Here is a 24,831-nt window from a genome sequence, read left to right on the forward strand (position 1 = left end):
AGGCCAATGGTGACCATTGTATTCATTCCTATTTTACGACGGTGGTAGGACCTCCAGTCAACATTCACACACCAATTCATGCATTACTTTTGACTGCGGGAGGAAACCGGAGTACCTGGATGAAACCCACCAAGCACGAGGAGAACATGCAAACTTATTAAAAATGGTCCAATCACATGAGCACAAATATTTAAAAACAATATTGATTTATTAAAAACAATAGTGGGAGGGGTCGGGGCGCACAGTGCTGTTGTGACTAAATGACTTTATTTCATTATTAAAATAAATAATTATTATGGTAAATAATTACATGTTGAAGTAGCATTCTTCTCTGCCTAACTTTAAGGGGGTGGCGCCCCAGCGCAAGGCAATAATGCTTACGACTACACCACTGTGCTACCTGTTGCGTTTGCTAGCAACATGATAACTATACATGCCAAATGTGTCTATTGTTTTTCTTCTAGTGAGACAACTCTTCCATTGGCCGATTATGCATTTCAGCTGTTGGCCCTGGTGTAAGGGCCTTAGCTCTCAAATGTAAAATAAAATAAAATGTAAGTTGCTCTGCATAAGGTTGTCGGACAAATGCAGCTAATTATTTACCCAGTCATCTGTTAATGCGATCAAGTTTTTGATCCTTCTACTTTTATCCTCAGGTGTTCCACATAACTAAAAATGGGTGACTGGGATCTCCTCGGCCGGCTCCTGGACAAAGTGCAGAAACACTCGACTGTAGTTGGGAAGATCTGGCTGACTGTGCTGTTTGTCTTCAGGATACTTGTCCTCGGAGCGGGTGCTGAGAAAGTGTGGGGTGACGAGCAGTCCGATTTCATCTGCAACACGCAACAACCTGGCTGTGAAAATGTCTGCTACGACCATGCATTCCCAATCTCACACATTCGCTTCTGGGTGCTGCAGATTATCTCAGTGTCTGCTCCTACTCTAGTCTACCTGGGCCATGTCCTGCACATTATAAATGAGGAGAAAGGCATGAGAGAAGCTATGAAGAAAGCCCAGTATGATCAAGCTAACATGTCCCATAGGAAAGGCCTTAAATTTCCCAAATACAGCAATGACAAAGGAAGAGTCAGCATCCACGGTCGTCTGCTGAGAAGCTATGTTTTGAATTTGCTCTGCAAGATCTTGCTGGAGGTCGGATTCATTTTAGGACAGTATTACCTTTATGGCTTTACACTTCAGGCTCAGTACGTATGTAGTCGCTTCCCATGTCCTCACAAAGTCGACTGTTACCTGTCAAGACCAACAGAGAAAAACATCTTTATTTGGTTTATGATGGTGGTGTCCTGCGTGTCACTGCTGCTGAACCTCATTGAGGTCTTATACCTGTTTTTCAAGATGGTCAACGAGTGCCTGACCCGTAAGCGCAACTACAATGTAACCTCTGTGACCCCGGTTTTGACAAAAAAAACATTTGAAAACAAAGACCACATTATACAGAACTGGATGAAGCGTGAGCTACATCTTCAGAAAAGGGATGCTGTCCATGAGGTGGGCAAGCTCTCGATTTTGGAAGACTACAACAGCAATGACGTGGAAGAAGTTCATATCTGAGCTTTGTAAACAGAACCATTCTGAAGACCAACAGACACAAATATCAGTCAGACTGAGCAGCTGTGTATTTTGATTTGGACACACTGTATGGCCAAAATACTGTATGTGGACACCCGTCCATCACAGCCCTATGTATTTGTCGAAAATCACATTCCAAAATCCTACTTCATGGGAATTAACATGGATTTGGTTTCTCCGCTTCTGCTTTAAAAGCCTCCATTCTTCTTGGAAGGCTTTTCACTAGATTATGGAGTATGATTTTGGAAATTTGTGCTCCATTCATTCACAAGAACATTAGTGAGATTGGGGACTGATGTCACCAGAGATTCGCTGGAGCACATTCACAGTTTGAATGTGTCCAGTGGGGGTTAAGTCAGTTATTCCAGTCCAACCTTGGCAAACCGTGTTTTCATTTAAAGGAGACAGAAATAATGTAATGATTGTCAGGTGTCCACATACATCATATTGTTATATAGTATTTTACATACATATTTTACTACTCCACAGTGCTGTTGAATTCCAACATATGATTGATCAGAAGGTGTTGATTTTCTCTTACAATTGTATTAATGCACTTACTTGCATTAATACATTAACACAAACAAATAAAACAGTTGCACATATAAATTTCTTACAAAAATGACTGTAGCCAAACATTGTTGAATAGTCCACGACTTATTGTGTATAACCCTGAAATACGGGAAGCAATGGTGACAGGATTTACTGTATGATTTCTGAAATTGTATTCCTGGCAACTCCAAACTATTTGTCAATGTCTGCTTCCAGTAGTCTTCCTTCTGCTAGCATTGCCTAAACAGGGTGTGAAGAAAAAATGTTCAGAATCATTTCATTATTTTTTATACCAAAACATAGCATATAGACATAATTACATGGTAAATGTCGTGCACGCTTCAAGAAAATGTGAGTTAGCTTATTCGTGATAAAGTAGTGCTCTTCTGAGTGTGGGAGTAATTTAACCTTCCCGGTGTTCTTATTGTAACAAGGCAAAAAAATATATAATTTACATTTCATGTTTTTGTAACAGTGCAAATTTTTGTATCATTTTTGTGTTAACAAACATTTTACCCGAACATGTGGTATATGATCCACATATATATATAATAAACTGATCTTTAAAATCCAACATGCTCTTATTAAAGAGAATTTTATATATATATATATATATATATATATATATATATATATATATATATATATTAGTGGTTAACGCTGTCGCTTTGCACTGTGTTCGATTCCTGCCTTGGGTCTGTGTGCATGGAGTGTGTATGGTTTCCTCTGGGTACTCCGGTTTCCTCCCACAGTCCAATGATATGCAGATTAGGCTAATTGGCATTTGCCCGTAGCATGTGAGTGTGCATATGCGTGTGTTCCTTGCGATGGACTGGCACCCTGTCCAGGGTTTACCCTGCCTCATGCCCTGAGTCGCCTGGTATAGGCTCTAGGTGAGAGAGAACAAGAGGCTAGTCAGAGGACAGCTGCTTTATAGTAGCTGCTTAAACCTAAGTGATAACATGAAACAACTTGTCTCATGAACATTCTACAGCATTTAATTTAACTATACCCACTTTAAAAGTATAATGTCCTTCAATAAATTTGTTCGTTTTAAAAAACTTTACTGTGGTATTCATGTAAAAAACACTTCAGGATGAATGATTACTAGAAAATAGGCAACTTCATGATTGTAAAAACAACTTAAGTTCACATCTGGCATCATCACACCATCCCGACATTGATTATTTTTCTATAACTGCATGCCTCCATATGGTTTCTTTACCTTTATGTACACAACACAGCTTTTTTGTTCTGTGATGATTTTCTGGAGAGGGCATTCAGGTTTCATTTATACATGATTTCATTTAACAATGTTTTATGTTTTAAAAACATGGATAAAAAGTTATTTAAAATGGAAAGGAAGTTTTTTTTCCCCTCTGACATCCATGACGTTAAAAAGGAGTGGGGAACCGATCAGTGTAGAGAGCATGGTCCACAATCTGTCAATCATTAATACACCACTCTAACCATGAGTGGGGCATTTACTGATCTCCGCATTACGTGACAGTCAGATTTAAAAAGAAAAAATTACACAAACGCTGCCAACCTCTAGAAGACAAAAACTCAAGGTCCAACCACGGTGAGCCATTATTTGTGCTGTGGAGTTTTTATCTGCTGGTATCGTCTGTGAAGGTGAGAGAGAAACGTAATATTATAGACATATTTTACATCTGCTGCTAAAAAAAATGTCCTTATGTCTAAGTGACCGGAATATAAATCCATAATTTAAGATTATTCATGATTTTTGTTTTATGTACAATAATACGTCTGCATTGCAATGAATATTTAATTGCTTTTTGGTATATTCAATTCTTTAAAATAATATAAATCACATAGAAGTATTGTACAAGTTGAAGGTCATTTATTTTGCTTAAGTTTACATATGTATACTGACCTTTATTGTTGCAAACATATCAGTTTTTAAATAGCTGGAAAGATTTAGGTTTTTATTATTATTATTATTATTATTATTATTATTATTATTATTATTATTATTAATAATAATAATATTTTATCGGAATATTAAATTTATTATGTTTTTAAATAAAAAATACAGTATTATTTATTATTGATTTATAGACATTGTTTGTATAAATAACTTTTTTAAATATATTTTTATTTTTATATTTTCTATATATATATATATACATAAGATATACAGATATACATACAAATATGAACAGTAAATAGGAGGAATAATGCCAAGAAGCGGCAGGTTACCTTTAGTTCATATTAAAATACCAAGCTGATACGGGTTAATTATTGCGAGTAGGTGTGTAAAGATTAAACTTAACTAAGGATGAAAGAGATTCTTATTCTTTCTGTTTCCTGCAATGTAGGGAAGTCTGATCACTGAAGGAAATGGGAGACTGGGGCTTTCTATCCACATTACTGGACAAGGTGCAGTCCCATTCCACAGTCATCGGTAAGATCTGGATGAGCGTGCTGTTCATCTTCAGGATCCTGGTTCTTGGTGCTGGTGCTGAGAGCGTATGGGGAGATGAGCAGTCAAGTCTCGTGTGCAATACATTACAACCTGGTTGTGAGAATGTCTGCTATGACTGGAAGTTCCCCATCTCTCACATTCGCTTCTGGGTCATGCAGATCATCTTCGTGTCCACGCCGACGTTACTGTACCTGGGCCATGCTATCCAGGTCATCCACCAGGAGAACAAACTGAGAGAGAGAATAAAACAACAGCATGAAAAGGGAATGCTAAAAGCACCCAAATATACAGATGAAGAGGGACATGTGAAGATCAAGGGCAACCTGTTGGGCAGCTATCTTACCCAGCTGTTCTTCAAGATCATCTTAGAACTTGCTTTCATCGTAGGACAGTACTACCTATACGGCTTCATCATGGTGCCTGAGTTTGCATGCTCGAGAAGCCCGTGTCCCCACACTGTCGAGTGCTTCATGTCACGTCCGACAGAAAAGACCATCTTCATCATCTTCATGCTGGTTGTTGCATGTGTGTCCCTGCTGCTTAACATAATCGAAGTATTTTACCTGTTGTGCAGCAGAGTGAGATGTCGCAATGGGAAGAGGCGCATGAGGAATACCACGTCGGCCCAAAATCCGGCCAGTTTGTCCTTGGTGTGGCATTCTAAACCGGGAGCTGAAGACCCACTAAAGCAAAACAAGATGAACATGGAGTTTGAGAATGAAATCAGGAACGTTAGTGGTGCCAGTGAGGACAAACAGCTGTTGGAGGATCATTAGACGCAGTACATTAATGCACAAACTTTTTTCTTGTTTTTTTTCAATATTTCTTTCTGTATAAATCAGACTACAGGTAGAGATTTTAGAAAATGCTTTTGAGTTTCCATTGATAATGTACAAATGATTTGTGTTTCCTGTATGAAATATTATTACCGGGTTACATCCTGGTGTTTCAGTATTTCAATGTTATTCTATATGAATGCTAATGCAATGTAAAAATGTATTATTTTTTGTATTTTTTTCTAAAATAAAATATTTTAATTTAAAACATTTTGTTTTTAAAATATTATTAAATACCTTTATGAATTTATGGCAATATCAGCATACAATAACATAAGTTATGATTTGTTATGACTTTATTACGTTCTCCATTCACAGATTTTTAAGATGTTAAATATATTTAAAATAAAGGCCAAATTAAATAGAACACATAATATTTAAACGTCGAGATATAAATCATGCATCACACAGGGTACAAAATAAATCAGGAATACATTTCCCGAATGCAGATTTTTAACAGAATTGTTGTTTGAATTTTTGGTTTCCTAAAGATATTTTCAATCCAACCTTACATAACAGTCTTCATAATTAACATGATGGTGAGTGGTGTTCGAAATTCATCATTTGACTCTATTTTCAATGTTATATTCTATTTCAATATTTTAATGAATACCATAAACTCCATTATGCTTATTATCTCTAATTGGAGCTGAGTTGAGTTGAGTCTCTGCCTTGTGATTTGCAGTTTTTAAAACTGCAAAGCATTTTGACTTTGAGTCCAATGTCTAATGTGGCCCACTTATTGCTACATTGCATTCGCTGTGACATTGGACATTGGACTCAGTGTTTCAGAATGCATTGCAGTGAAAACCTGAGAAACTTCTTCATCTTTTTAACAGCATTATAACTGTATGTAATATAACAATCCAACATGAGAATACTCTCTCTCTCTCTCTTTCTCTCTCTCTCTCTCTCTCTCTCTCTTTTTTCTTAATATGTGCACGCACACACACATACTGTACACACACACCTCATCTTTTGCAAAACAGAAAGGCTATTTAAGTGGATCACCAACATTCAACCAATCAGGAGAAGGGGGCGTATCTATCTAAAGAATAAAAAAAAACATTATACAGCAATCGTGGGTTTTGAACTTTACAGCATGTTTGTGCAGCTTGAAAGGAAGACATTGTATTTATTTGAATTTTACAACAGGTAGCGTCTTTTAACCGTCTAAAGAACACAGCAATAACTTTAGAATCACATGACACCTTTTCCACAGAAAGCATTTTATTATATACGATATATGATTTTATAAATACTGTATATTAGGGTGATTAAGATAGATAGATAGGGCCAGGGGTAGCTCTACAGTAGCTTGGACTACGGTTCGGAAGATTCCAGGTTCAAACCCCACAACCATAAAGTTGCCATTGTAGGGCCCTTGAGCAAGGCCCTTAACCCTTAAATTCTCAGATGTATAATGAGATAAAAATGTAAGTCGCTCTGGATAAGAGTGTCTGCCAAATGCCTAAATGTAGATAGATAGATAGATAGATAGAGAGATAGATAGATAGATAGATAGATAGATAGATAGATAGATAGAAACTTTATTCATCCCCATGGAAATTCACAAGATCCAGCAGTCCATGGATAGTTACATCTAGAAAATAAAAAAAATCACTTGATCATGTAGGCGATTACGTCCTTCATGCCCACCTTCTCCTGGTTTGCAAACTGTATGAAGGCAAGAGCATGTCTGACCTGTGGCCTCAGGTGATGCATCAGTGTCCGCTCCATGGTCTTCATAATGTGTGATGTCAGAGCGACTAGTCTGTGATCGTTCATCTCCCCAGAGAGTGGTTTCTTTGGTACTGGGATGATGAAGGATGTTTTCCACAGCTGAGGGACCTTCTTCTGGAGAGGATGGAGTTAAAAGAAGGGGCAGTGGGGGGCAGCTAACCTTGCATACTCTTTTTTAACCTGGAAAAAAAAAAAACATAATTTGGCCATATCAGTAAAACCACCTGCCTAATATTGTCTGGGTTCCCTTGTTCCACCCAAACAGCCATATGGACTCCATAAGATCTCTTAAAAGTGTGTTATGGTTTTTAACACTAATCTATTAGCAGCAGATCATTGTCTGATGAAGGACTAGATTGAGATCTGGGAAACGTTGACGTCAACTCAACACCTTAAATCCTTTGTCATATTCCTCAAGCCATTCCTGAACAATGTTTGCAACGTGGCGGGATCCATTGTTCTAATGAAAAGGACCACTGCTATTAGGCAATACCATTAGATATTGGTGCAACAATATTTATATCCCCATTATACATGACTTTGTTGGTTGACATGGGACACCATGGGCACTCTGATGGATCTGCAGCCCATTACACAGCAAACTTTGATGCACTGTGTGCTCTTTCCATCATATCCAAAAATGAGCAATTTGTGTTACAGTAGCTCTTTCATGGGATCTTCACACCTCACACACTACAGTTAGCCTTGGGCGCACACTGTTGTTAGGTGTCCTTCCTTGGATGCCTTTTGGTAAGTAATAACCACTGACACAGTCTTCTAGTCATCACAATTTGGGCCTTCCTCAGATTTTTACATGTTTTTTTTTTTCAACATATCAATGTCAATAACTGACTGGTTACCTGCTGCCTAATGTTAATTAGGATTATTAACAATATTTCTGGACATAAAAAAAAAAATCTAATTTTAAGCTTAAAATGGTTTGTTTGGTTTTACTGGCAGCGCCAAAGTTCATCCCATGTTCATGTTAAATATTGCAGTATATGATATTAGAGATTGTGAAAGTTGTAAAATATAAGTATTTACAAGGAATTTCATAGAAACACAGTGTCTGATTGACCGTCTCACATTAAAAAAGAAAATAATAAATTGGTTAAAACAACAACAGAAAAAACTTATATGAAAATATCTCTGTTTATTTGAGTGATTTTGATTACAGGTTGTATATTGTCTATACATAAAATTTACCATAAATGCAGCATGATGGAAGACCAGCTACTTGTTAGAATAAATGTTAAAAATCCAATTTAAATAATTAGTTTCTTCATTTCATTGGGAATTTAAATGTGAACATTTTGAAATTTCATAAATAGTTCAGATTTATGGACGTCCCACTGAAGAGCACGTCCTAGGTTTAATGATTGATTCTTTGCCACTCCAAACGACTCTCCCTAACCCTGACATGCGAGTAAATGATCATCGGTAGAGCTGAATAGCTACGTGACCGGATACTAATACTATTTCAAAACCTCATACGAATTAAAGGTCAGGTGTAGACGCATATTGTTTTTTGTTTCTCTTTTTGCCATTCTTTCTCCACTCTGGTCGTTGCATTTTCCAAGGTAAGAAAGAAGTTGTATCTTTCACCAAACATTGAGTTTTTACATGTAATTAAGCCATAGAGATATTTTCCAAAAATTTAACAATAAATTATTACGAGTGTGTATGTGGATATGTAATTGTAGGTAAATTTGAAAGATTTTGCGATTATTTTCTATGTAACTTCATATGAATAGTGCGATGGTACTTTATTCCGTGTACGATTGTGTTAAATCTCTGGCTTTTTTATTTTAGTTTTAAATACTATATGTATTGGTATAAAGATCATATAATTCTATTATGTTTTTATCTAGTTATTAAACTGCGCTTATATATAATTTAACATTTTCTATTTTTTTTATATATATGTTTTTTATCTCTATATCATTATGAATATTTTATTATTATTTCATTCTAAGAGTCTGACTTTTTTTTCTATTTAAAGTACATTTCTAGTTTTTGTTTTTTTTTAAGCTTATTTCTGTAGCAATCTTTGTGTATTCTCTCTTTTACCAGGCTGAAATTGGACTTTGGACTCTTCTCGTTTTACTTTTACCGCACAGATCTAATCTACAAAGCCATCTTAGGTATCTTTCATTACCAATATGTATTTAAATAACATCTCCAGACCTAACCACAAATATTATAGTGTACAGTGATTTTTTTTTCTTCCACCAGGTTAGTGTTTTCCAGGCGAAATGGGTGAATGGGGATTTCTATCCAAGCTGCTAGATAAGGTGCAGGCGCACTCTACTGTCATCGGGAAGGTATGGATGACCGTGCTCTTCATCTTCAGGATCATGGTCCTCGGCGCGGGTGCAGAGAAAGTGTGGGGCGACGAGCAGAGTAAAATGGTGTGCAATACTAAGCAGCCAGGTTGCACCAATGTGTGCTATGATAAAGCGTTCCCCATCTCCCACATCCGTTTTTGGACCATGCAGATCATCTTTGTGGCCACTCCGACGCTCATGTACCTCGGTCATGTCATGCACGTCATCCACAAGGAAAAGAAGATCAGGCAGTATCTCCAGAACCAACCTAACGGCCAGGGCTGCAAGTTGCCCAAATACACCAATGAGAAAGGGAAAGTGGAAATCAAAGGGGACTTGTTGGCTAGTTACATGATCAGTGTGATCTTTAAGATCTTGCTTGAAGCAGCATTTATAGCGGGTCAGTACTATCTGTACGGTTTTGTAATGACCCCTAAAATCGTATGCACTCGATACCCGTGTCCGTACACTGTGGAGTGCTTTATGTCTCGTCCCACTGAAAAAACTGTCTTCATCATCTTCATGCTGGTCGTGTCCTGTGTGTCGTTGCTGCTGAACGTTATTGAGATGATCTACCTACTTTGCCAGAGATCCAGGAGACGTAATAGACCAAAAATAGTCTCATAAAAAAAGTCTTTCTGTAAAATGGACATAATTGCAAGTCTGAGACAACAAGAAAAGACAAAAAATAAGTTTCATTATCGGCAACGCTGGCTTGTGTGAGATAATTTTTTTTTTCGTTATTTAAAATTTCAATTAGCCTAATTTCATTGGGTAATTTCCTGTTTGTTTATATTTCCATAAAACTTATCTGGTTTTGAGTTAAAACTTTGTTTACATAACTGTCTGCCATTTTTTGTGTGTTTTTGTTTTTGTTGTTTTGGACTTAAACAAAAAAATTCATGGACATATTACACATAGATAAACACAAAGGCATTTTCTTGTAGAAGTCATTTGGAAATGTTTTGTTTGTATGTAGAATGTCCTTATGTTTGAAGCAAATTTATATTTTTTGTCAATAAAAAGCATTTATGTATTACCTGTTTTATTCTCATCTTTTACACCAGTTAATTTTAGTGTATAATAGGGCTACACAAAGAACATTCCCAGGGGATTTTTAGACGACTGGATGATTAATAGTGGAGGCCAATAGTGACCACTGTGTTTATTCTTATTTTTTACAACCATAGTAAGATCTCCAGTCAACATTCACACACGCATTCACACACTACAGCCAAATCAGGAACGCCAATTAGACTAATCTGAATGTCTTTAACCTGTGAGAGGAAACTGGAGGAAACCCAACAAGCACGAGAAGAGCATACAGACGGGAGGCGGGAATCGAACCCAGACCCTGGAGGTGCAAGGCGACAGTACCCATTAAACCACCGTGCTGCCATTATAATTATAGGTTTAATACTATTATTATGATGATGATGATGATGATGATGATGATGATGGAAAATGAACAGAACATATGTGGAAGTGAAAAGTTTACTAGAAATTTTTAACAGTTAAGCATAAAGCTGTAAAAGTTTTTAAAATGAAGGGCTTTACAGTTACTTACATGACATGATAATTTTTTTGTAAGTGAATAAATAACTCAAGTCATTAACTTTCTTTGTAACTCATAAAAAATAAGGAATGACTGTCGTAATGCAAATTTTGCTAATATAACTGATGAATCTAACTAAAAAGTTAAACAAAACAGATCAGAATAATTTAATCTGTTATTAATAAATACAATTAATAATTAGTGTTACTGTGGTATAAACACATTGGAACATCCTCTTGTAGCACCATCATCAGCTTATAACAGCACACCTGTCTTGTTTAATTCCTAGATTGTATAATGGTTTAATGTCATGTTGAGTTATTTAAAAGAATAAATTGGGGTAAAATCGGCCTGAGAAATGGTTTTCCAGGAGACGAGCTGGAATTTAAAGTGACCTAATTTTCACTTAATTTTAGCAGGTCTGCTGTAATATCTACACAACAAGATTTTCCACCCAGAAGAGGAAATGATGTAAATCTGATGTTTAAACTTCAGTCATCTACCAATACTGTCTGACCATGTGAATGTAATCCTGGGTTTTGGTTATTAGAGGAGTTCAACTCATTTAAATTATTTACTGACTAAAGTGGGTATAATATTGTATTTATACAGTATATATATATATATATATATATATATATATATATATATATAGATAGATAGATAGATAGATAGATAGATAGATAGATAGATAGATAGATATCAAGCCACTAAAAAATGTCAGCCCAGTTGCTCACCATAAGACAACAAATAAAGAACGGTTGCTTCCTTGGAACAAACCATGACTTCATACACTATATGACTCACAGTAAGCGAACACTTACAAGCTTAAAACACCAGAAAAGGAGGAAATTAAGAGAAAGGAAGAATTACGGAATGTGGAACTGAACATTCACAATAGCACTTTACTTGCAGACGTCTGAAACCTTAAATAAGTGAAGATAAATCATCGGAGCAAAGGTTTTTATGTAGTTTCTATTGTTTAAGTGCATACTGAATCAGAGTCAGGTTTCTTGCTAAAGTTTAAAAATAAGTAGTAGGCATAATCCATTTACCATTATTAGGTTAAACAGGCAAGCGTCTAATAATCATTACAATTACACTATATATTACAATAATTATACTATAATTACAAATTACTATATATATATATATATATATATATATATATATATATATATATATATAAAGTATTAAATTAAACTAAAATATATAAAGTATGAAATTAAACTAATAAGATAATTACTATATTTGTCAATGCTGATATATTTTATTTGTAAGACATTATATCTATAACTGACTATCTGGCTCCTCCTAGTGTTAGAAGCCATTGTGAACGTCCATAATAAATTAACTACAATTAAGCCCTGGGGGAAAAAAGGCAATTTTTTTTTTTGTTTGTTTTACTATACATTTCAACTTTGTTGTTTGCATGCTATCCTGTAAATATTAATTTAAGTTCACATAGCACACACACACACACACACGTACAAGGAAATAAAACAACATGTATATTCTCAATTCTGTCATTTATGAATGAATGGATTTAAGTACATTGTAATAAATTGTAACTAAAAGAAAACAAAGCAGGTTTCTGAAAGAAGGAATGAAACCACAGGACAGTACATTTCATTATTCTATAAAACTTACGTAAAAAAACACCAACATTTTGACACACATATAATCACGATAAAGATAAGAATAAACACTTGTTTTTATAAAATAAAATATATATCCAAAAATGTTGATAACGGGGTGGATATATAACAAAATTAAAACTACACTTTTCCTTGGCTCTTTGATTTGCCTTAATTAATTGTGAGAGCATTTATTTATTTATTTGTAGGTGTAGGTAATGATGATACATGTTTAATCAATCAATCAATCAATCAATGAATCAATGCAAAGCAATGCAAAGTATTATTCTTTGTGTCTCGGTGTAGTGTCACACCTCTAGTTCCCCAAGTAGTGCATTGCAACTCGTTTCTTTCAGTGAAATCAAGCCCAAATGCTTGCTGTTTGATTTCAGCAATGTGTTTCTTTAGTAACATAATTATGATGCTTTCTACCCTTGGAAGCCCGACAAATCAGATAGAAAATCTCTGCTATATTCAGTAACAATGAGACACATGCCACGACCAGCATGAAGATGATGAAGATGGTCTTTTCGGTTGGACGAGACATGAAGCATTCAGTGCTTAAAGGGCATGGTGCCTCTTTACAAATAATTCTTGGTTCCATCACAAAGCCATACAAGTAGTACTGACCCACGATGAAGCCTGCTTCAAACAAAATAGTCATTAATATGCAGCTTACATAGATGCGCAGGAGATTGCCTTTGTACTGAAGCTTTCCATTGTCGTTTGTGTATTTAGGGAGTTTGGTTCCTCGCTTCTCAGCATCCATCTGCCTCAGTTTGTCTTCTTTGTGAATCACATGCAGTGCATAGGCAAGGTAGACCAGCGTCGGTAGAGTCACAAAGATGATCTGGAGAACCCAGAAGCGGCTATGAGAGATTGGGAAATGGTGATCATAGCACACGTTCTTGCAGCCGGGAGTGATGATGTTGCACACCATGCTGGACTGCTCGTCCCCCCAGACTTTATCGACACCTGCACCAAGCACCATGATCCTGAAGATTAAAAGCACCGTCAGCCACACCTTACCAATGTTCGTGGAGTGCGTTTGCACTTTGTCGAGTAACTTGGAGAGAAAACCCCAGTCTCCCATCGTGTATGCTCAGCTGAAGACAGAGGAAGGAAGACTTGAACACTAAAAAGGGAAACGAGAAAAAAAAAACATATCTGCAATATCCAGTTAAATCCAAATCAGTTTTATTTGAATCATCACACTTTTACCGGTATGTTTCAGAGCAGCTTTACAGAAATACAAATAAGTATTTAATCATAATAAGTACAAGTAAGCAAGACATAAGTATACACATTGATTGACTTATACCTTACTGTAGTTACATTTTGTCTAAACAATATATAATGTGTAATAATAGACAAGGGATCTTTAAAAGTAAAAGGAAAATAAATTGTCTTTAATGCTTTTTTTTATTTGTTTGTTTTGTTTTAGACAAAAAAAATTAAGGCTGAACATCATTTAGCTGTACCTGCTACAGAAATTCCAAAACATATTTATTCTGTTTGCTTTTACCTGATATCTCCCCAGTTTTGTCAGAACACACCAAATTCAAATCTCTAGTATGAAGTTAATCTGAAGTTGAATTTCTTTTTAGTGTTACCACAATATGTGTCCACCCACATCACGCCTACAGAGACGAAATCATTATTGCACAATGCACAGTTTTACAAACACACACACACACACACACACACACACACACACACACACACACACACACACAATTCTCCCACTATACTTGTATGGACTTCATAAGGGCTCCCAATTCTCTTCTCCATCACCTGAAGTTTTTTTGGAATCCACCTAGAGAAGTTGGGAAGAGTGGTGAGGAAATAACATCCACAAAGGACTTTTCTTTATTGCTTGAACAAAAGCAGATGCAACAATGGACCTTCAGGTCCAGATTTTGCCACTAGTTGTTTCACCAGTAAATACAGTCCACTATGAGTGTATAGGTCACCTGTGGGTGGAGATGTGTGGGCTCAGGTGATTATCTGCCTGTGACATGGTGAAAAAACCTTTTAGGGCTTGAAAAATGTAAAGCAGTTTGACATCTTTCTGTTTCTCATGGTTCATGTAGATTGGATGAAAAGGGATGAGGAGCCTGGTCCAGGCAGTGCTGTCCTTGCTCCAATTTCTTTACTTCAAGAACCTTTTTTTTTGCTGACATCATAATTTCTCTTGGCCAAGGTCAGCTTCTTAGGAAAGAATGCCGCTTGATGCAGTCTGGGTTTCTGCCCAAACCCTGCCCAGGTATAAAGCCTGCCCAGTCCCAACATTTACAACAAAAGGATTAAATAGGTCAGGGTGATTTAGGATGGGATATGGATATAAAGGTCTTTCTCAGTTTCCCAAAGTCTTAAAGTGTGATCAAATTCCATAGCAGGAAACTCAACCACCTTTATTTTCCATATAGATGTGAGTGGCAGAGCAGGCCATGCAGCATCATAGGATAGTCATAGTGGCGAGAGGTGTGGCTTAAAAATATTTCCGACTCATCTCTGTCGTGCGCAAAAACAGTTTATTTGGACTTTGCTGGTTGAGTTTTGTGAAAACCTTGGCCTTGTAGACATTTGGCAGACACCTTTATTCAGGCTGACTACATCTGAGCAGTTAAGGGCCTTGCTCAAGGGCCAACAGTGGAACCAAGGACCTTCCTAACCATAGTCCAATGCCTTAACCACAGCTTTTCAAAGGTGTAGGGAGCACGTGCAGAGAATAATGGTATTTTACCGTTACCTGGGTCATGTAATAGCAATCAATGCAGAGTCTGAGACGTCCCCTTGTTTTACAGAAAGGAAACCCTGAAGAGGCTGGGTATATGAAAAAACAATCGCCTCTGGAAACACACCTTCATGATCTTTTTTACTCTCTTTTTGAGAAAGTAAATAAACTTCATTGCAGGGTGTGTGGTTCCTGCCATTAACTCAATGGCACAGCCGTAATGTCTTTGAGATAAAATAATGCTAGTCTCGGCTTTGCTGAACACTGCTACAGTACAAATGGATGGTACTCCAGGGGAATTCATCTGAACCATATATTCTGGGTGGTTCAATTCACTGAAATGCATTCTTAGCTGTGTAATTCATAGGATGTTACATTGCCATAGGACATGCAAATGCCTTGTCACTGAGGAGCGTTATAAACAGGGTGATTTTGGTTCATTCTGAAATCCCATCCTGCCACAAAAAGGGTAGAGAGCACTTCAATGTGAAACCCTTTCTGGAGTATTTATCTGGGGAGGAGATACAGTAAGCATGGCTGAAAGAGAAGCAGAAAAAGAAGAAGAAGAAGAAGAAGAAGAAGAAGAAGGAAATATAAGCCCTTCGTCCTATAAACATTACATACCAGTTAAATAAATTTCATCACATACCCTTGATAAGAAGCTGGGGTCAGTTCGAAGAGTCAACCATGATATGGTGCCCCTGAACCAAATTCAAGGGCCCGACAATGGCAACTCAGGGATGCTGGAACTTGAACCACTGACCTTCTGATCAGTAACCCAGAGCCTTAATCCCAGGAGCTACCCCCTGCCTGTAAAAAGATATACAGGCCATAAGAGGCCTCCCTCAAAAAGGGAGTAAAAATGATCATAAAGTTTTTACTTTACAACATTAACAGAAAGAAAACAGTGTGTTTTAGCCATGGTTTTAGGTCGTGCTGTGTTCTGTGAACTGAAGCAGGAATAAATAAAAGGACATCAACATAATGGTTCTGTTGACATATCCAAACTCCTCCCATCCATGACATCAAAAGAACTTGAAGAACAGAGCCCTGACCTCACGCTCACTTAACACCTATGGCATGACCCCACTAATACTCTTGTAGCTGATTAAACCCAAATTCCCATATTCACGCTCTAAGATTTAGCCTTCTCAGAAGAGTGGAGGTTATTATAATAGCAAATTGGGACTAAATTTGGTTGTGGTTGTTCTCTGGGAATACATGAACTTCTTTATTGCTAATGTTTGGTGTTGGTCACATGCTCTTGTCCATGGTGCTGATGTCTGCTTAACATTGCAGGTGTAAATGTAAGTCTTGGGCATGCTTATCACTATAACACAAAATCATTGTGAAAAATTGAGCAACTCATTAGAATACTGTATGCCATACAGTTAATATACGTGTAGTAATACACGATAGCGTGAACGCATAAGACTTCAGGTAAAAAAAAAATAGTTTAAGGGCAGCAAAAGAAACTCAAGGGCATGAAAGTCTGTTTAGTTTTTGATAACACTCCTCATTTCTTCTTTGTACAGTACATCACGTATAATCGATGAAACTAAGAAATCCTGGAATGTTGTGAAATGTGGTTAAAAGTGCTTCCTTGTTTCTTTAGAAATGAGTTAAAAGTCAGAATAGTTAATACGTGATGCACAACCATATCTCTTCAAGTAAATTAAGCAGGGCAGTCATGAGGAAATGAACAAGCAGTGTAGGAGTGAGGTGTGAACTGTGGCTTGACCTCGAAGGCAGACTCTACTGCTAAAGGTTTTACTGAAGCACATACTGTAAGCTCTGGTTTATTTTGGTTCATGCAAAGTGTCACACAGAGTTTAAACATAAGTGATACATCTTTGAATTCATACATTTTTGAAAAGAAATTGCATTTTTTTATACAGTAGATTTAACATGATTTCTTGTGTAAGGAAATTGTCTTACAGAATACCCCATCTATTTATACTATTCTTCCTGTTAAGAGTTCTATTAGCTCTCTTTTACAAGATTCAACCTTGCAATCTCCAGAAGACACAATCCCCTTTTTGTTTTAAAATGTCTTTACCTTTTATCAAAATGCGTGTATGTGCTCTGTTAATATCCTATGCAGGCAGCATTCACACATAGCTGCAAGTTAATATGAGACTTTGGATCCACTGCAACCCTGATGAAGAAATCAGTGATACAATAATATACATACTGTATGGCCAATGATATGTATACCGTAAAAACAGTACACAGGAGTATAGAAGAGAATTGAGGTGTTCTCAGAATTCTGAAGTTCGGCTCAAAAGTCTGACTTTTAATTCAAAATTGTGACCTAAATCACAGAATTTAACTTTAATCTCAGGATCCTGAGCTTTTTTTCTTTTCTTTTTTTTAGAAATATGCTTTTTTTAAATCAGAATTCTGGTTTAAACTTAGAATATCACTTTCTTTTTATTTAGAATGGTGACTTTTAAATCAGAATTCTGTGTTCAAAATTTAAATTCTGAAATTAAAAGTAATTTGTATGTCTTTTTTTTTTAATCCACAGGCTAATAAAAATAATTTAAGAGAGCATGGTTTATTGCATGGTTACGGCATCCAAAGTAAGCCATTTTATTAATGAAAGAGCAAAAACTAAGTGCAAAAGATATATATGCTTGTTTAATGCCTGGCGTTTGTAAAAACAAAGAAACGACCATGACAAGAATAGAGGAAATGTCTGTCTCCTGCAGTGACTCTCGCACTAACGCTGGTTCCTTACAGGTTTCAAAAGAAATTAGTATATATGTGTATATGTATATATGCTGTTCTCTAAACCTCTTCCATACATCTTCATTCCGGAATCTGAAAGTATTTTTAAAGAAGTGAAATTTGATGACTGCTGTCTTCAGTGTGTCACATTTTCCTCTACTGTCTAATCCATGCTGCCACCTAGTGCTAATAATCATATGTGGCATAGCAGGAAGTGTTATGATTTGGGTGTGTATTTTTATTTTGCAATTCCCGCTATGTTGTAAGAAATTATATATAAAAAAAACTGGTGAGAAAGGAGTTAAAACATTTGAACATGTCCAGCTGTCTACAGTCATCGAAGTTTAGGAGAAGTGTTAATAACTGAAGATCTGGGAGAAATGAAAGTGGGCTTGACTATTGACTAAATCAGGAAGACACTTGAAGGACACACACTTGAAGACTAATCTACAAGCCATAGTGTTTTAGACATACTGACACTTCTTAAGATTCATCCGACTCAGATTTAGAATTTCACGTTCCACAATCGTGGAACACAATCACCTGACCCACTGCTCCTGGTGAGTTTTATTTTACTTGTGTTACATCACAGCTAAATTGTATAAATTGGAATAATTATCCATAGATGCTTTATTATAAAAACTAAATAATAATTTAGGATTATAGGGATCCTTATAGATCCTTTGTTATAAGGATTATAATAAACATAATGATTAATAGGTCATTATTATTAATAGGTCTTTATTTAAACATATATACTCAACCACTTTTGTATATGGTCAATCTTTTAAGTGAAACATTATAATAATAATAATAATAATAATAATAATTATTATTATTATTATTATTATTATTATTATTATTATTATTAGCGTTGTTTTTTGGGGGTTGTGATTTTAGTGTAGTTTTTGTTCATGTACTTATCATTTCTGTATACGAATTATTGCCATTTTTTTCCTTCATTATTATTATTATTATTATTATTATTATTATTGACAAATCCTACTCATTTAAATTATTTTCTCTATAATTTTGAATCCAGTGTCAATATTTTTGCTTTGAGGTGGTACAAAAAAATTTACCATTGAATGTGAAATCCAAATATGAGAGCCTCTTTACAAATTATTAATATGATTATAATATATTATATTATAGATTATATTATTATATAATTATATATTAATATTATCATTATAATACACATTTGTGCTGAAATCTGGTTGTCTAAGCTAATTATAGCTGTGTCAAATTCAATCAAATCATCTACTGTAAAAACCTGTCTTTTTACATTTAAAAAACATAAAAGTCAGTCATTATGAAGCGTCACAATAAGGACAGTATGACAAGAACTTTCCACTGAAGGGGAATAGAAACTGCAAAAAATGTTCAATCTTCTTCGAGGTAATGAATATCTGCAGTGTCCTTCATAAAAACAATTTGTCAGTGGATTCAGTAACAGTGTGGCAAAAGCAATGTAGAAAAAAGAAATAATTTGTGTAAAGTTATATATAATGTGAAACCTTGATTAATCCGATAATGTTAAACAGAGCAACACATAATATGCTGTCAAGTTTAAATCACTTATTGTTTTATTTACACACATGGATAATAAAGTGTAACCTTATAATTAAATAAACTACATGAAAAGTATTAATTACAGCAATTGTTATTACTGCATCAAATGTCACAGGGTTCACCAAAACACAGATAGAAACATAACTGGCACTATTATTGACTTATACTGTATTTCTATGGTTTGATTCCTCTTTAGTAAGAACATTAAAGGGGTCAAGTTAGGATCATGACACTACAGGTTACCTAACCTGCCCGGACTTACTTAAGTAATGAGAAATATGTGGGAGGATAATACGTAGATCTCTGACTGATGAGACAGTGCTGACCCCAGAAGGCCAGCATGAAAGAAATAGCTACAGGGGTTGGACAATGAAATTGAAACACTGGCCAATTTAGTGTTGGAGGTTTCATGGCTAAATTTAACCAGCCTGGTCACGAATCTTCATTGATTGCACATTCCACCAGTAAGAGCAGAGTGTGAAGGTTTAATTAGTAGAGTAATAGCACAGTTTTACTTAAAATATTGCAATGCACACAACATTATGGGTGACATTTCAGAGTTCAAAAGAGGGCAAATCGTTGTGCACAGCTGCCCAACTCACTGCAGAATTAAACGTGCACCTCAACTCTCCTGTTTCCACCAAAACTGTTCGTCGGGAGCTCCACAGGGTCAATGTACATGGCCGGGCTGCTATAGCCAAACGTTGGTTTTAATGGTGCCAACAGCGAAAATCTTGGTCTGTAGACAATGTAAAACATGTATTGTTCTCTGATGAGTCCACCTTCACTGTCTTTCCCCCATCTGGGAAAGTTGCGTTGTGCCACCCAGACTGTTGCATGCCAAGAGTGAAGCATGGGGGTGGATCAGTGATGGTTTGGGCTGCAATATCATGGCATTCCCTAGGCCCAATACTTGTGCTAGATGAGTGCGTCCCTGCCAAGTACTAACGAACCATCCTGGAGAACCATGTGCACCCAATGGTTCAAACATTGTATCCTGAAGGCGGTGCTGTGTATCAGGATGATAATGCATCAATACACACAGCAAGACTGGTGACAGAGTGGTTTGATAAACATGATAGTTAAATATCTCCCATTGCCTGCACATCACAGATCCAAATATTATTGAGCCAACATTTCCTCCACCAGCATCACGTAGTGACCTGGCCGCTAATCTGCAATAAGAATGGCTCAAAATCTCTCTGGCCATGGTGTAAGACTTGTATCTGTCATTCCCAAGACAAATTGATGCTGTATTTTCTGCAAAAGGCTCTACACCATACTAATGAATTATTGTGGTTTAAAACTAGGCATTTCAGTTTTATTGTCCAACCTCTGTATCTACAGTATAGTAGCTACTACTACTACAGTACTACTACTACTACTTAAAATCCAATAAATTGTGAATGTGTCAGTTTGTTGGGTTTCATAAAATGTCAAATGTTAAAATATGCCCAAAAATACAACAAAGACTCATCAATGATGTAAAGAAACATTATTATTATTTCAGGCACATTATATATGTCAAAACTACTGACTTGAAAAAGATCAGATCGATGATTGATGAAGATGATCAGATCACATTTTGTGACAAGTGAATTAGGAAAACCATGAAATTCCGAAAAGTTCACATACTTTTTCTTGCCACTGTTTGCAGTGCATTCTCAAACATTTAATTCTCAAAATCTCTGGCAAATTAATATTTAATGCTCAGAATCAAGGGAAGGCCAATGGTTAGTTTGAAATTATGATGATGTCGAAAGTCTTTATTTTTTATTTTTTTACTGAGCATTTCAAAAATCAGAAATCACTATTCTACTCTATTGTATTCTATACACTAGCTATTTTCTATTTACACATAAATCTTAAAAATGTTACATATTTTTATATAAATACTGCCTTGATTGATTTCAATTCATGCATTTTTTTGGGATGCATCAATTCAGAACCTATGATTATTACAGCCCTAAAATAAAATAAAATAAAATAAAACAAAATAAAATAAAAATAGAAATAAAAACTTTTTATGATGGTAATGCTTTTAAAACAGTTAAATTAAAATCTCATTAACTTTAATCTTATTCTTAGTTTTTCTCCTGAAAAATGTTTTAAGGTCAACAAACATGAGAAAGACAATACAGTACTGTACATGATGAGCAATGCACAATAGATGTAATCGTATTGCTAGAATTATATTGTATACTGGTGGACAAGTACACACACACACACTACACAATATTTAAAATATATTTGGTTTACAAAGACACCATACCATCCTTCTATGAGATAATAGAGTATAATGAATCTTTCTGCTTTAATCATCCAGATTGAATCTGAACATCAAGCACCATGGGAGACTGGGGTTTTCTCTCTACCTTACTGGACAAGGTGCAGTCCCACTCTACTGTTATTGGCAAGATCTGGATGAGTGTCCTCTTCATTTTCAGGATCCTCGTTCTGGGTGCAGGAGTCGAGAATGTGTGGGGAGATGAGCAATCTGATTTAATTTGCAACACCCAAACACCAGGTTGTGAGAATGTCTGCTATGACTGGAAGTTTCCTATCTCCCATGTCCGGTTTTGGGTCATGCAGATCATCTTTGTGTCCACACCAACCCTGCTGTACCTGGGCCACGCTGTCTACGTCATCCACCAGGAGAACAAGCTTAGAGAGCTGCGCAAGAAAAACCTGTCAGCCATGACACCAAAATACACAGATGACACTGGCAAAGTTCGAATCAAGGGCAGGCTATTGTGTAGCTACTTGACTCAGCTGTTTTTTAAAATCATCCTGGAAACTGCTTTCATTGTTGGCCAGTATTTCCTGTATGGTTTTATAATGTATTCTGAATTTCTATGTAATAGGAGTCCTTGCCCAATGGTGACACAGTGCTTCATGTCCAGACCCACAGAGAAGACCATCTTCATGATATTCATGCTCGTAGTTTCATGTGTTTCTCTGTCCTTGAATGTGATAGAAGTGTGCTATTTACTTTGCTGTAGAGTAAAAAGACGGCAAAAATATAATGGGTCGGTGCTCTACAGTACAGATGCCAATATTCTAGCATTAGGTGCAATAAGTCAGGAAGCTGCAGAAAGCGTTAAGCAGAACAGCGTAAACAGGGACATGGAAAAGCACTGGACACACATGGGCCATGGTACTGCTGAAAACATGCAACTATAAAACTACATAATTACACTCTAAACAATTGCTGGGTTAAAAATAACCCAGTTTGAAAACCAAGTCCAATAAAAACTAATGCACCATAGTTTTTATTTTAGTTTATTAGGAAAACACTTTAGCAAGTTAACTGTAGCATGATGGGTTGTATGTTTAAGCCAAATTGTTGATAAAAAAATACACTGACCACAGGTTTTTTTTCTTTCTTTTTTTTAACTTCAAGCAGCACACTTACTGTACAACAATACATAACATGAAAAAAAACCCACATTAAACTAGGATAATATATACATAACTATAATAATGATTAAACATAATCTAAACATACAAAATCAGCCAAAAAATAGGTCATTTTATGATAACTGTTATTTATGTAAGAATTTAATCTTTAACCTTTGAACACAAATATTAATTCTTTTTATTTATTAACACAATATTTCCCATAAACATTACAGTACTTTTTAGTAGCAGTCTAAGATCCAATTCTGTTAAATCATTAAAAAATTATATTGCTTATTATAAATGATATTTACAGAAAATATATTCAGTAACTTGAAGTAAAACACATTATATTTATTTCTTTTTTTCTTTTACTTTTTCTTGTTACAAGATTTTATCCAAGTAGCTACAGATATTGGGGTTGCCAAATTGAAGTAACCATTCAAACACAAAATGCTCCCTAAATTCAAACTAAACGTGCGATATACAGTATGCATCAATATATAGGATATGTTCATGAAGTGTAGAATAATGAACAATATCAAACTGAAAAAAAAAAAAAAAAACTTTCTACATGTCAATGGCATCCATAGGGGCAAGTAGGCTAATTTATGTAAACTCCTCATAAAAATGAAGGGGTCCACTAAAAAAAACAACATAAATCCATTATTAGGTTTTAGTACAAAATACAAGATGAGAAAAAGAGAAGATGTGGTGTGTTTTTGCTTTCAGTCACCATGGTGTTAAAAGGCACCTCGTTTTGTCTGCTTTGTTTTGGTTGAATCACTGTGATTTTTGTTTTTGTTTACAAAACACTATAAGTCCATTTAACATGACATGTACAATAGAATTTTGTCAAAATGAATCTGTTATTGTATTGTGACAATGTAAATTAAAAAAAATTTAAATTAACATGTTAGTTGAGCTTTAGTAAAAAAATATAGCAAACTCCAGCATTGATTAGGTTTTTGGAGTGGCATCAAAATTGAACAAAAGAAAGTTTATTGCACACAAACATAAAAACAATAACTATATCATTTGTTCAGTTTACAATGCAAAACTAATTATTAAAACTTTTCATGCACACAAATCCCTGTGCTTGGTGTGTTTTCTCCAGGTACTGTGGTTTCCTCCGACAGTCCAAAGACATGCAGATTAGGCTAACTGATGTTCCCAATAGTGTGTGAATGAGTGTGTGAGTGTGTGTGTATGTGTACGGATTGTGATGGAGTGACACCCTGTCCAGGGTGTACCCTGCTCGTGCCCTAAATTTTTCTCTATAGTTGCTCTATATGCTGCTGGGTAGAATTGTTTGTTCAACTGGTATTAGTTACCATTGCTATGGCAATGATGCACAGCTGTGGTTTTAAGGAAATCCAGATTACATACATCTTAACAAATCTGATATTAAAAGATATTAGATACTGTTATATATAAGGTTATTTTCTAATAGTGTTTACCTTAAAGTTCATGGGTTTATAAAGTGTTTCGATAAACTGACATGGTTGGATGCACATGATAAACACTAAGCTTTGTAAACAATACAGTTCTCAAGGTCAGCTTACACAAACATCTGTCACGGAAACGCCGCGAATCGCTTCATCTCCTGGCTCCTCACCCTCATCCTCGCTTCCTGGTTCCTCTCTGTGCTTCCTGACCCCACGTCTCGTCTCCTGTTCTCCACCAGCTCCTTCATCT

At 35.8% G+C, this 24,831-nt stretch overlaps 5 protein-coding genes across 5 annotated transcripts; 4 read left to right on the forward strand and 1 right to left on the reverse strand.

Moving 5' to 3' along the window:
• The first annotated feature begins 675 nt into the window (after positions 1-675).
• Positions 676-1,985, forward strand: gja11 (gap junction protein, alpha 11). The gene has a single exon (XM_053488987.1). It carries the CDS (start codon positions 676-678, stop codon positions 1,570-1,572), a length of 897 nt encoding a protein of 298 aa, XP_053344962.1. The 3' UTR covers positions 1,573-1,985.
• Positions 1,986-3,664: 1,679 nt separating this feature from the next.
• gja13.1 (gap junction protein alpha 13.1) lies at positions 3,665-5,579 on the forward strand. Its single transcript, XM_053489501.1, has 2 exons — positions 3,665-3,777; positions 4,485-5,579. The coding sequence occupies exon 2, from the start codon at positions 4,507-4,509 to the stop codon at positions 5,365-5,367; it is 861 nt and encodes a 286-aa protein (XP_053345476.1). The 5' UTR covers positions 3,665-3,777; positions 4,485-4,506; the 3' UTR covers positions 5,368-5,579.
• A 3,028-nt stretch (positions 5,580-8,607) lies between these two features.
• On the forward strand, positions 8,608-10,525 carry gja12.1 (gap junction protein, alpha 12.1). The gene is made up of 3 exons (XM_053489011.1): positions 8,608-8,750; positions 9,244-9,314; positions 9,406-10,525. Exon 3 carries the CDS (start codon positions 9,426-9,428, stop codon positions 10,122-10,124), a length of 699 nt encoding a protein of 232 aa, XP_053344986.1. The 5' UTR covers positions 8,608-8,750; positions 9,244-9,314; positions 9,406-9,425; the 3' UTR covers positions 10,125-10,525.
• Positions 10,526-12,768: 2,243 nt separating this feature from the next.
• Positions 12,769-14,278, reverse strand: LOC128515027 (gap junction Cx32.2 protein-like). Its single transcript, XM_053489010.1, has 2 exons — positions 14,215-14,278; positions 12,769-13,824 (listed from the first exon to the last, which is right to left on the reverse strand). Exon 2 carries the CDS (start codon positions 13,780-13,782, stop codon positions 13,078-13,080), a length of 705 nt encoding a protein of 234 aa, XP_053344985.1. The 5' UTR covers positions 13,783-13,824; positions 14,215-14,278; the 3' UTR covers positions 12,769-13,077.
• A 4,123-nt stretch (positions 14,279-18,401) lies between these two features.
• Positions 18,402-24,223, forward strand: LOC128515329 (gap junction Cx32.2 protein-like). The gene is made up of 2 exons (XM_053489472.1): positions 18,402-18,719; positions 22,061-24,223. Exon 2 carries the CDS (start codon positions 22,084-22,086, stop codon positions 22,915-22,917), a length of 834 nt encoding a protein of 277 aa, XP_053345447.1. The 5' UTR covers positions 18,402-18,719; positions 22,061-22,083; the 3' UTR covers positions 22,918-24,223.
• The last annotated feature ends 608 nt before the right edge of the window (positions 24,224-24,831 follow it).

This window comes from Clarias gariepinus, chromosome 27 (assembly GCF_024256425.1).
Source record: "Clarias gariepinus isolate MV-2021 ecotype Netherlands chromosome 27, CGAR_prim_01v2, whole genome shotgun sequence".
Classification (NCBI taxonomy): domain Eukaryota; kingdom Metazoa; phylum Chordata; class Actinopteri; order Siluriformes; family Clariidae; genus Clarias; species Clarias gariepinus.